We start from the raw sequence: 13,396 nt of genomic DNA, 5'->3' as shown, positions 1-13,396 counted from the left end.
AAGTATTAGAATTTAGGTTGTAAATGTAGCGCAGCGAAGATCATAGTCAGAGTTGCTTGCACTATTATTGTAAAAATACAATAGACCTCATTGGCAACTGTTCTTTTAAGCATTCCCGCACCTTTAGGTTGCTGTTGGAGCCTGCAAGGAAATCCGCGTTTACGAGCGGTAGGCGGACCTCATTCATTCATTCATTTACGCAAGTTGGGGGTGTAAAAAAAAAGACAACCCAAGATGTTTGTAGTTTCCGAGCTCTATGACCACGCAGCTGTTCGTGACCCCACCTCCTGCTCTTCATCCTCCTCCCCTCCTGCTCAACTCCACACGGCTTGTTCTCCTAAAACAAGAAGTGCCCAAGCAACCAGGTCACTCTGGTTCCGAGCAATCTTTCTCGTCCGAAAAGCTCGTGCAATGCGATTCGTTCGCGCGGATCCCAAGAAGAAGGAACAAGTCGATCGGAGATGATGGATTACTCTAAGAGCCAAATGGTGAGTGTCGACGACCGCTCGGTCGAGGCTCACCACTCGTGTTTGCTTATCCCCGACAAAGCGCTGCAGGCCACATATCTGCTCGCTTACCTCACCCTTGGTTGCTTTTAACCCGCTAACCCACAGCGACACACTTGGTTTAACCATTATCTTTTATATGCTCCCTTTAATTAGCTGGTTTGATTAAATCGAACATCGGCCGAGGTAGATTGCTTCCCATTTCAAGACAGGACACATACATTTACGTTTAGAAAGTTTCCTGTCTTGTGTATGCATTTGTCATATTTTAAATCGTAGACCACTTGCTTTTTAAAGAAACACCTAGGTCTATGGTATTCTATAATTTGATGCCTCAATGTGGGAACGGTTAGGTTTAAAATGATCACATCAAAGGAAATAACTGTACAATTTCATTGTATCTAAAAATAATTACCTATCTATCTATCTAGCTATCACATGAATGCTCTTTCTTCCCTTAACACAAAACGTGATGCGGTATCTATTGACTACCTTTCATTGCTCGATTAAAAAAAAAAACAACAACAACCAAACACTAATTCCAGCATTTGCTTTATGTTATGTGTTTGAGTTTTTTTAGACCACTCTGCACAAAGGTTTGCTATCCTCCAATTTGATGCCCCTCTGTGGAAAGGTTTCCCCATAAAAGAATGAAGCCATTTTAGATGAATGAACACATAAATGTGCCCCTGTAACTTGTGCTTTAGGCCACCCTACATCAGTTGCACATTAAAAAGATATTCCAATGTTTTATAGCTGGAAATGCTTTCCTTTTTTATTATTGGCTAGCTAATTTCAGACAAACGGTACAAAGCTAGCCATAGCTCTCAATTTCAAATGTGTGATACCTTCCCTTTATTTAACATTCTGTTGCTTCCAATGATAACATTTTCTATAAATCATGATTTAATTGGTTACAAGAAGACATAAGGTACACGCAACATTAAAAATGATAAGAGGCCTGATAGCCTCAGTAATATGCTAATACTGTGTTTAGATAGCTATCATCTCTTTATCGTTCTCTTAGACGAGAATTATTTTGTTACTTGACCCTCAATGACAAAAACTGTATTTATTTACAATTGAATCAAATTCAAGTCATGGTATTATGTATGTGTCAGTCCAGCTTATCTGAGGAGGGCAGCTCCACAAGATGCCCCCAGCCCAGTCCTGCCGGCCTGAAGCTGGAGGCGTTGATGGAGCACCTCCAGAGACAGCAAGTAGCCAAACAGGACATGAACCTTCAAGAGAAACACCTCCTTCAAGCTCAGCTCCTCTTTGCCCAACACGCTGCTACTGCTGCGAGGGCACAGCCGGGCTCCAGGCCGGACCTATTCAGCAAAGCGGATGGACTCACTCAGCATGCTATGAACATCCATCTAAGCCGAGTTAATACGGGGGAAGAGCAGGATGACGATGATGGTGAGGATGACGACGATGGTGACTCTGATGAGGAGGAAATGGGGGCGGATACGGAGGACAGCGAGTCTCATAAGGAAGCCAAGAAGCTCAGACTGCAGCAGGTTATGGGCCCTCCTTTCAACTCTTGCCCCGGGCTTCAACCAGCAGCCGGCAAGTCGTCTCCTCCTCCTCCGCCTCCTGTTGCCATAAAACAGGAGCAGGAAGAGAAGGAGGTGTTGTCTCCTGTCGGTGCACCTGCCTTCAACGGCTTCACGGACTGGGCCTACGACGAGCCTCTGAAACAAGTAAGCATCCTCTATGTTAAGTTGAACATCTGCAACACCCCACCCCTCCCACCGTGAGCGCTTTCTTTTGCTGCTGAGAGAAGAAACGTGGCTCTTTTGGCAAATCTCCCAAAGTTTAATAGTTCTCAATTACCCTTCACAGCGGAGAACGTCTACTACACTTCTCTCATGCGCTCTTGACAAAATGCCACCAGCCTGGCTTATTCCCCTTGGCTGCCATCCAAACCACAGGACTGTAACCCGGTAGCAATATGTGTGTTTTCACTGACAAGGCTCAATGGTGGTTTGGAGACCTGGTGGCCTTAATTTTAAAACACTCCTTGCTATCTCATGGAAGAACATTTACTAAGTCAACCTGCCACTATCCACCCCTTTCATAGATAGATGAACAAAAAAATAATGATTACTTTAGAGCAGACTAAATTAGCAAAAATGTCTTCCGGTGTGTATTGTTTTCTAGTTAACAGAAGCCAATTTAAAAAAGCCCTCATCTCCCCTTGCGTGGGGCCCCTACGTCAATACAATTCATTCTGACTAATGAAGCCAGTAGCCCGAGGGGCCGCCAGGCTGATGCCTCACAGCATGCGACTGTAAAGTTTACTTCTTGAAGCACAGCTTCAGTGAAGCAGAAGTGTTGGTCAAATACTTTGACACGCTCCTCTCTCACATACTTCTGTTTAATTTTATTTACCGATTCAGTTCACCAGCCCATTGTGTTAATTGCTTGAGTTAAAGAAAAAAAATCTTTATCCATGACTGTTTACACCCCTAAACAACTGGTTGCTAACGTAGCACTGCATAATTTAGTTGTCTCCTAGCAACACTACATGGCACTGTAATTCACATGCAACTAATCAATACATAATGGCAATGAGAACGCAAGTCCTTTCTTCAGCACACCACTCAGGGCTGTGTTAAAAACACCACTATCTGTTTAAGGGAACACATAAAACTGTGCTGTTAAAAATGCATCGTGGAATTGTTAAATGTTTTTGGGACAGTTTAATTCTCCCCTTTGCTTGACGCGTCACAGCCCATTCAGAGTCATGTCAAACTGTGATTTTTCACACGGTCTTTATATGTGAGGTGTGGGCTGTCACCTGCAAGTGAAAATCCTCAGATCTAGATTCACTTTTGGATCCCATTCCTTTGGCTCACCAGATTTAAATGCAGCGCTGATTGTTGTTAGAAATGTTGTGGCCATTGGTTTTAGCAGCCGCCAGCAAAATAAAAAAACATTTGATAATAATGGCTGCACGCTTTAGTTCATTTTTGTCTTCTTAGCCCTCTCGGTCATTGTTTTAAAAGAGGCGTCTTTGGCAATACAATAAAAGATTCCCAACGCTGGACACTCATTGTTCGCCCATTGTGTGCAGCCTCACTACAGTAAAGGCCTTCATTGGCACTTTGCAAGGGGGTGAAGATCCCCCATTTGCTCAGCAAGGGGTCGGATAAATGATCTTGACTTGTAAGGGCAGAATAATTTGATTTGGATTAAAATTTTAGTACCCCCCCCCCCCGCTGTGCCATTGAAAGGCTACATTTTCACTTTTGCTCTGTTGAATGATTTTATAATGAGGCCTTAAAGAATTAATTAAAAATGAAGGGTGGGGCTGGAAAATGAAGCCTCAAATACTGCCATATAAAAATCCATATAGAAGTACAACTGGTGTTTAGCAAAAGATAGCCTTTACCGCTAGTCAAAAGTAGAGTTTTTTAGTTGAAATAAAAGAAACCTTTTGCTGACCTACATACTGAGCACTATCAGCATTCCCAGGGTTAGTTGTGTGAAAGCTCTGTGAGCAATTAACTGCCAGCTCTTTTGTTAATAGAGCCACAGTAGGTCTCACTTGCTCATCAATAAGGGGGGGGAAGGGTTTTATTTCCATTTGATGGTGAAAGGACTGGGATGTTTATCTACCTTCACGTCAATAGAGTTTCTACGCCGGGGGAGTAGAAGGCCCTTTTATTAGAAATTCTAAGCCCAGCTATTACATGTGTCAAAAGCTACCCCAGGGTGAGGTTTGGGTGAGAGGAGGCTGCAGACAATCATTTTGTTGAAGCTACATGGGAAGACATTTCGTAAATAATACCTCGTAGAGATAGCAGGGTGTGAACATGGGCACTTTGAAGTAAAACCATATGAAACTGTGTTCTTGTCATTTTTTTTAATCCTAAAACTTAAAAAAAATAAGAAATCTTAAATGATCATTGGGGTGGACTGTGGAGGTTGCTCGAATTTGGGCTGAACAATTAATCAAATTCAGAGCAACGTAATAATGAGGTAGAGTTCAGTTTTCAAATCGCAAAGTCTGTAATTTTGAAAACGTAAGAAAACAAAAAAAACCTAAGAAAAAAAAACAATGAGGTGAATTGTGTATTACCCAGATATTAAGATGCAATAGATACGTAGCTCCATAGCTCATGATGGTCCTTCTCCAACAAAGCAGTACAATGATTGAGCTAAACAAAATGAGCCAAGTTAAATGTAAATAATGTTACTGTTTTTGCTCATTATCATCTAATAAACACACAGACTTTCGCCAATGACTATTTTGCTGCACAGCTTTCGCAGAACAAGAAAATGTACTTTTGCAACATTTCTCTGACATGAGTTGGGTTCAAAAGCACCAATGTATTAGTTTCCAAGCTATTTTTACCACTTTCAATTGGTTAGTATTGCCTAAAAATAACACACAAAGAAAAGTATGAATCTGACCATATTTGGGCATATGTATATTTCATGGATTTATTCATTTACATTGAGTGTAGATAAGTTTTAAGTTAAGGGGAAGGCAAGTCAAAATATTTTCTTTGTAGAATGTCTATGTGACCCTACTAGTGTAAACATGATATTCTGATTAATATTGCGGCCATTTTGTCACTAGCTGCTGGCGACTGAAAATGACATCACACTTGCTCAGGGCTCAGGTAACAACCAATCACGCCACACCTGTTTTCTAAGTTTGGTCATGTGACATTGGAAGACTGAGTTGTGATTGGTCATTACCTGATGAAGCCTGAGCAGCTGTGATGTCATTTTCAATTGACAGAAAGTGGCAAAATTTTGCTGCTTAATTCATATTCCACAAATGCAAAATATAAATCAGAAACCATCTTGTTCGGCAAGCTTTTGACTTGACTTCCCCTCTAACAAGTACAGTCCACATGTTTACATACCTTTTTTTTAATCATGGAAAATGAATAGTTGAAGTGGTAAAGCCACAGATTTGTTTGCATTATCATCTGATTCATTACTTTCTAACTTAATGTTTGTGCGACACTTGTTTGGCAAGGCAAGGCAGCTGTATTTGTATAGCACATTGCATACACAAGTCAATGTACTTCACACGACATGGACACACGACACCTAAAGGCATTCGGAAGAATTATCGAGTTGTTGTAGTCAAGACCTAAAATTAAATTTGTGGTTCTGCTTAATTTGTCAGGTCTTATCCAAAGATACAAGTGTTAATTTGCCTTAATTGCAGGGCACAGGTGTCAAACACAAGGCACAGGGGCCATATCTGGCCCACCACAAAATTGCACTTTGTCTTCATTTTCAATAATGTTGACATTTCAGCCATGTTTTGTTCACAATCCCCCTTAAAATAAATCTTAAAATATTTGAACAGGTTTTCCTGATGCCTGAATTCAAACGTTTTGTTGGGTAACTGTAATATGAGGCAATGCTACATTTTATTTGGTTTCACGTTCATAATGGCCATCTGAAGGAAACCACCCAACAAAAATGAGTGTGACACCCCTGTTGTAGAGTAAGCCTAACCCATAAGACCAAATTTTGTTAAAAAAAAAATACATAGAAGGAGGGCCTTGAAAAAAAATGAATCGGACACTAAATTGCGATCACATAATTTAGAGGGGGAGTGCGTGAATCACAAATTGTTTTCAAAATCATTCAAATCTTACGAATTGCATGTCTTTATTCCAAAATCTGCTGCATCCAGGGGACAAGCCGTCGTCGAAAACTCGTGGCCTGGCCCGGGTCCATGTGAGCAAGAATTGTTTGAACAACTGCTTTTCCTAAGATGCCACCGTTTAAAACAATTTTTCCAGACTGTTATCATGTAAACGCCCCCTTAGTTGAAGCGACGGTGGAAAAATCAACGAAATAATTCCACATTGAGTCAAAAGAGGCGAATGTGAGTGCTGTTTTTACTGTAAACAGAAGGGGAGTTGTAGTTGATGGTATTTTTGTTGTTTTGGTTCCCATGTGCTTTATAGCTGAGAGTGTGAAATGTTGTTATGGGACCGTTCCTTGAACCATGGTTTGGGTTGTGAAGCAAAAACAACGGAGATGTTACAATCACAATCAGAGCAATGAGCAAAACATTCCATTATTTTGATGAAGCACAAGTGTGATAAATGGACAAGACGATCCCGTCGGGAACAAGCACATGTTGTGTTGTCTAAAACACACCCTTGTTTTAGGACAAAACATCAAATTGAACTGAATCGTATGCCGACAAGCCGACCGGTAACAGTTGTGGTGACAACAGTGACGTCAAACGGTGACTTTTGGATGCACCATGCACACGGCACAAACTCCCTTTTGCCGAGCTGTTTCATAGTGCTATCATCTCACTGCTGTGCACGCATGTCTGCGGCACAATAACATCTCAGCAGGCTTTTCTGCACGGTTGCACACTCACTCACATTTTAACCTTTAACTGTCACATTAAGTAGGAGCTCATGGAGCAATAACATGTCACATTAAACTACCTCATAACAATGGGGCCTTCTCCCTCATCTCCCTTCTCACTGGCCACAGCGCTGAGCAAACTCTCCCCCTTTACTTGATGTATTATGTATACACACCAGAGCAATACAGGCACCCTTTCTGTTAGGGGAACTGGGGGGGGGGGGGGGGTGTAAGGAAGGGGGAGTAATGTCTTTGGTGGTGTGCAAGGAACTGTTAACACAAACACACATATGACAAAAGATTCATGCCCTCCTAATTAATTTAATGCTTTTCCCGCCATTGGACATGTGTGTTTCATGTTGTATCTCTATACTAATTTGAAGTTCATTTTTGTGTGCGTCCAATGCAAAATATGTATTTTATGAACAAATGTATTTGTTAAATATTTTTATGCTTTAGAAAGCATTTATGTCTGAATTTGGGGGGGGGGGGGTGGGTTGGAACAGATTAGGGCATTTACATGGAAAACACATCTCTACTTTCAAATTTTTCGAGTTAAGAAATTTCGTCCAGAACCAATTGATTTTGTAAGTAGATGGACCACTGTATTATGCATTCTAATTTTTAAATTTAATGATCAATTATTCTGTAATCTGTATTTTTTTTTTCCTGTCCAAAATTGCCACCTCCTTCCAAAAAATCTATATTGGTACTTATAGTGCATACTAAACATGAATCTAAATATTATCAGCACATATTTTTCTGCATCTTAATGGCCATTTGAGAGGATAGAGATGGCTGTAAATTGCACAGAATGACACTCTGTCATGCATCTCCTTTGCTTTCTCCCCATACCAACTGAAAAATGTTCTACCGGCCTTAAATCGGCAACATTCTGGCGCGTTAATGTAATTTTGAAAAGGCCACGTATCAACCGGTTGATTATTGGGCCCTTCTCTCTTCGTACACACAGAGAGCTCCCATCTGGGCTGAGGAGAACGAAGGAGGAAGAGGCAGAGCAGAACCATCCAGGGACTTTGCAAAGGTCAGTCAATTCACTGGAGGTCCCTTTTCTGGTTTTGACGAGAAATGATGCTTAATGAGCTTTTGCATTTGTGATATAGCTTTACGAACTGGACAACGACCCCCAGCGCAAGGAATTTCTTGATGATCTGTTTGTCTTCATGCAAAAACGAGGTCAGATTCTCATTTCCAATTCTTTTTGTAATGTGTTTTTTTTGTTTGTTTGTTTTTTTAAGATGCTTAGAATTCTGGAAACGTTTCCAAGCATATGTTATGTTTTAGTAGATAGCAATGTTCGGGGCTATTATTAGTCGACTTTTACTTCATGTGTAACTAACTAAGAGATGCTAATTAAAATGTTAACACCCAGTCAAGCTGGAACTACAGTTCGAAGATGTTTCTCAGCATTACATTTTTGTGTGACATAAATCACATTTTCTCAACTGATACCGTTGTCCAAAGCCATCCATTCAGTCATTTGATGGGTTATCCCATTTGAGGGTTTTATTTATTCAAGTATCCACACAGTATGTGCTTGGATATACAGTATATTTCATACACAGTTCAAGCCGATAAAGACCTTTCAGAACAAATAAGTCAGCCCAGCGAAGAGGTCACCCGCAGGCCGACCGTGCATGTGTTCACGCTTAGCCCAAACTAATCTTATTTCTACAACTTGTATTTAGCCTTCTTCATTAACTGGCTTTACGACAGCGGCTCAGGCTCTGCGGAGTTAGCTGTCAACCCCGTGATTGGCAACCACTGCTGCTTTCCCAGAACCACCCCCCACGCTTGCTCAAATCGATTCTCAAACAAAGCAGTTGCTGTGGAATTACCCCCCCCCCCCCCCATCCATCTGAAATAAACCTCCTGAGAAGAGTCTATGCAGGGAGATTGCATGTGCTGAGCCTTTTGGTTTATTTTTTTTTCAACCTGCTATTAATCTCTGGCCTGAAAGTGAGCAAAGCAGACCTTGTCCATGTCGACCTGATCTTTTAATAGCTCGTTTCTCCCCTTTAATTATTATTATTTTTTTGCAAATCACTCATTGCTGCAATTTGGAAAAAAAATTGATGTCATTGTAGTTGGTGTTTTGCCTCCTTCAGGGACGCCTGTGAACCGCATCCCCATTATGGCCAAACAAGTGCTGGACCTGTACAAACTTTATAAGCTTGTGACAGAGAAGGGAGGCCTGGTGGAGGTCATCAACAAGAAGATTTGGAGGGAGATCACCAGAGGTCTCAACCTCCCGACGTCCATTACCAGCGCGGCTTTCACTCTGCGCACGCAGTAAGTGTCTGAAACTATGACAGCGGATAATGTCAAGGTTTATTATTACCCGAACGGTCTCAAAACCATCCGGATGGTACACTTGCTCATGATAAGGCACACGGTGTCCCTTCCATGCCTTGGCAGTCCCAGTTTATCTAATGATAACGCAAATCATTTATTACTCCCGGAATGGGGACATTTATATGTTATAACCGCAAAGAGCAAAGTCAGAACGCTGTAGGTGCAAAGCAAAATCCCAGCAAACTTAGGTATGTTAAAAAAAAATTGGGCATTTTAACGTTGATAACACATAGAAATATTGCCCAGTTAGCATTTAACAAACAATTTGCAGGAGAGAACATAATTTCTGGTTCATCGAGTGTGTTGGGCAAGTTACTTATTATCGTGTTTATTTTTTTTTTTAATCGTCTCTGAAGTGAAATGTGTAGTCACTAAAACTGTGTAAGTACATTTAGTAGTTTTCTGGAGCGCATTATTAATCCAGTAACGGGCATTCGTGTGGCACTGGTCCAGATGTCTTGATGCTTTTACTGCTACAGATTTGTATCGCCACATCCATCCGTCCATTCATTATCTATAGCACTTGTCCTCATTCAGGTCACGAGCTAGCTACAGCCTATCCCAGCTTCCAACTCCGCACAGGTATGCTGGAGCTAATATTTGAACCCAGGACCTCAGAACTATGAGGCAGACGAGCGTCTTTAAAAAATTAATTATATTTTATAAATACAGGGGACGCACTAGAGCAAGAAATCCAAATCAAAGGGGGAAAAAAAGAGTTTAATTAAATATGATTTTTATTTTTTTAGGTACATGAAGTACCTGTATCCTTTTGAGTGTGAAAAGAAGGGTCTGAGTTCTCCAGGGGAGCTGCAGGCGGCCATCGACAGTAACCGTAGAGAAGGTCGGCGTCCCAGCTACACCAACAGCCTGTATCGCTATTCGCCCTCTCCAAACTCTGCTCCGCACAACCTCCTCTCATCGCCCACGATGCAGACCTCCACCTCTGGACACAACACTTCCAGTCAGTCAATCAGCCCAAATGTGAAGAAAAATCCAGGTATGATAAGCACCTTTTTGTTTTCCCTTTTCCTCAATCCGTTCTCACTTTTGTTTTAAACGGGCATTCTGCACAATGGTCCAGATGAGGCTTCAACTCCAGTGATTCCCAGCCGGCTGCCCATGGCACTGGCACTCGGGCAGCAACAGCAGCAGCCGCCGCAGCAGCAACAACATCATCAACAGCAGCAGTTGGCTCAAGCAGCCACTCTGGAGCATCTACGTGAGAGGCTGGAGCGTGGCGTAGGGGGCGCTCTTGCTGACGGGCCAGAGAAGAAAATGATGCGTCTGGCAGAGGAGCAGCAGCGCCTCATGCAGCAGGCGCTCCAGCAAAACCTCCTGGCGATGGCCTCCCACTTCAATCCCCTGAATTTCAAGCTCAACAATGGTCATGGTGAGTGGTCCTCGCCGCTAGCATTCATGGACCTCATGGGAGGCGGCCATTTAAGGGAAATGTTTGACTTGGTTTCCCACAGAGAGCAAACAGGATTTGTCCCTGAGCATCTCCACCAATGGAGCGGCCAGTATTAGTGTTTCTGTGGAAGTCAATGGCACCCTGTACTCCGGTAAGTTGTTTAAAGATGAATGAACATGTATACCCTATATATACAGAAACTATTAACGCAATCAAATGTGTTACATTTTCCAGACCAGTAATCAGATTAAATTTACTTCACCGTGTGCTACTATTTTTTTTGTCATTTTCCTTTAGTAAAAAATAAATAAAATAAAATAAATCAAGTTTTTGCTTTCCTGAGGAGTGACGGCGCATATACGCTAAGTCCCCAGTTTCAGCTAGCCGCGCGCACGCTCGCACACACACACACACACACACACAGGAAAAGACAGCTGCACGATGTGTATGGTAGTGTATGTGGGATTACATTTGACATATACACAATCAACTCTGTCAATCTTCATGACTTTACAAATAAAGAGCCAAGTGTGTATGGTCTTAAACAGCACTCAACTCACCCTGCGGCAAGTCTTGCTCATAGGACATATTTGAAGTAACTTGTAAATATGTGTACAGTGTTGATATAGTTGTTTATGCACATTAAATACAACAACAGTGTACAACCATCAAACCTTTTGTGTTCATTTTCTTTACATTGCCAAATGCGTTGGGAAAACTACTTCTTGCTGCATTTGTGCTGCGAACATCAACGACTGGTTTATAAACCCTTCATTCTCAAACATTACTGTTAAAAATGCCCTTCCAATAAAATACTGGCAAAACCATGTCATTTTTGCTGATGTCACCAGCTTCTGATTTTAACTTGTAATGTAATTATCCAATTTCGTTTTTGTGTTTGTTTGTTTTTATTTTTAAATCAAGTAATCAGTAAGTTGCTTTTTCAAGTTAAAACTCATTTGATAGTTCATACTTAGATTTATTTCAAACACAGGGGGTCGAGTTAATGCGAAATAGCTGGAAAAGCTAATGCGCACGAAAACAATGACGTAGCCATGATGTCATTCCATTGCGGAAGGTTCCAGCACTCGCTGTGCTACTCGCAGCCACTAGGAGGCCTACCTGCGCTTGACATGGGAGGGTTGCCCTAATACGCTGGACTCACTTGCGCTTGTCTTTGGCAACAGGAACCCTGTTTGCTCAGAAGTCCGGCCCGCCAGTGGTTTCGCAGGCTGTCACTCCAGCAGGGACGAGCGGTTTCAGTGCCTTCTCCTCCTCTCACAGCCCCTCATCTTCATCCTCCACCTCCTCAAAGGGACCAAATTAAAGATCAGTTGTTCTTGTTTTTTTTTTTACTCCATTCTCACCCTAGTCATGGAGCAGTATAAATTATAGGAGCTCTAAAGTCAGGCAAGAATTGTTTGAAATATGTCTGCCACTAGGTCTAATGTATTGTTCTTTCAGTCTATCGGCCTTGACACACTTGGATGTTTTTTTTTATGATACGTTTGCTTGTTAGTTTGCGTTCATGTTGTCAAGCGCGTGGCCTCGGAAAGCTTTGAAACGTAATTTGCTAATCTTAGTTCCTGATGTAAGCTTTTTTTGAATCGTAGTGATGTTCACATGTTGAAGTGTCTTTAGTGCTGAGAGAGAATCAAAGCTGTTTTTGCGACCTCTTTAGCTAGTTTGTCATCCTGTTCTTCTGCCTATAGAACAGCGATGTTGCCAAAGTGAATGAAGACCAAAAAAGCCTTAGCTCAGTGTCGTAGTTCTGTTTCGTGACCAGTGCATATGATTTAAGTCGACAGGTGGCTGGTTATTGCGAGTAGAGTTTTCATGGCAACCTTCAGGGAAATGTATACATTTCAGGTACCGCGGGACCTTTTGTATTTAGAAGGATTTTTAAGAAACATTTGCTGGTTGGAGTTTTTATTTGTGTTTTATTTTCTTTATTTAATTATTGTAGTTCTGCCTGGAACATATCTGCTGGGAGTCATTTGTGTAGGAGAGATGCCATACTTACCTCATTTGATCAAATGTTTTTTTGGGGGGGACTTTCTGAACTCAGGAATGTCCATTGGACCCATAACTGTGCTGTGATGTATTTTTGTACAGGCGACGAATGTATCATTATTGACCTCACGTTGGACTGAACCAGTGCTACCTCAATCCTTGAAAGAAATATGCAATTCTTAAAGCAGCGGGAGCTGATGTAGCCATCTGCTGACGTGTACTGTAAGTGGACAATCAAGAAAAATTGCAAACAAGATGTTACGGAGAACTTGACAAGTGTGAACACCAAGGCCCTGTTTTGGTCTTTGACAACATATTAGTTGGATGTACGGTCATGTGGAATAAAATAATCGTGTGCTGTCCAATTGTTCTCCCCCGTCCCACCTCCTTAACCAAACAAATTAACTTGAGCATTTTTTTTCAGGAAAGGCCCAATTTTCGTATGTCTAAAAGATTTAACCTTGGACAATTGTCATGTGGTGTGTTAACAAAAAAATCGAATAAATACTTGCCGGTGGGCAAGGTGGTTTATGGCTGAGGTGTTATGTATGCTCACCGTCATGGTTTTCGACGGATCATGCGATCAAAGAATATACTTATAGCAGCAAAGTCAAAGTCACAAAAAAAAAAGGTTTAGTTCAATATATACACATTCACACAGAATTAAAAGAAAGTGGAAAATTAAATCAAGTTTACACTAACACTTGAACCATTGAAA

The 13,396-nt window shown here is 41.5% G+C and overlaps 1 protein-coding gene across 1 annotated transcript; it reads left to right on the top strand.

Annotated features, from left to right (window-relative positions):
• Positions 1-281: 281 nt before the first annotated feature.
• Positions 282-13,211, top strand: LOC147206256 (AT-rich interactive domain-containing protein 3B-like). The gene is made up of 9 exons (XM_086109738.1): positions 282-488; positions 1,628-2,212; positions 7,849-7,920; positions 8,000-8,072; positions 9,005-9,188; positions 10,001-10,251; positions 10,336-10,644; positions 10,727-10,816; positions 11,853-13,211. Exons 1-9 carry the CDS (start codon positions 462-464, stop codon positions 11,990-11,992), a joined length of 1,731 nt encoding a protein of 576 aa, XP_085965864.1. The 5' UTR covers positions 282-461; the 3' UTR covers positions 11,993-13,211.
• The last annotated feature ends 185 nt before the right edge of the window (positions 13,212-13,396 follow it).

Source organism: Hippocampus guttulatus, chromosome 4 (genome assembly GCF_054856545.1).
Source record: "Hippocampus guttulatus isolate MCC_2025c chromosome 4, RoL_Hgut_1.0, whole genome shotgun sequence".
In the NCBI taxonomy this organism is placed as follows: domain Eukaryota; kingdom Metazoa; phylum Chordata; class Actinopteri; order Syngnathiformes; family Syngnathidae; genus Hippocampus; species Hippocampus guttulatus.
The sequence above is the reverse complement of the archived record's forward strand: the minus strand, read 5'-3'. Positions and strand labels throughout refer to the sequence as shown.

What these genes read in the sequence shown, in the direction of transcription:
- LOC147206256 (XM_086109738.1), top strand. Translation starts at nt 462, where the DNA reads ATGATGGATTACTCTAAGAGCCAAATG. An exon ending in ATTACTCTAAGAGCCAAATG is followed by an intron (nt 489 to 1,627) that starts GTGAGTGTCGAC and finishes TGTATGTGTCAG; the next exon opens with TCCAGCTTATCTGAGGAGGG. An exon ending in CAAGCTCAACAATGGTCATG is followed by an intron (nt 10,645 to 10,726) that starts GTGAGTGGTCCT and finishes GGTTTCCCACAG; the next exon opens with AGAGCAAACAGGATTTGTCC.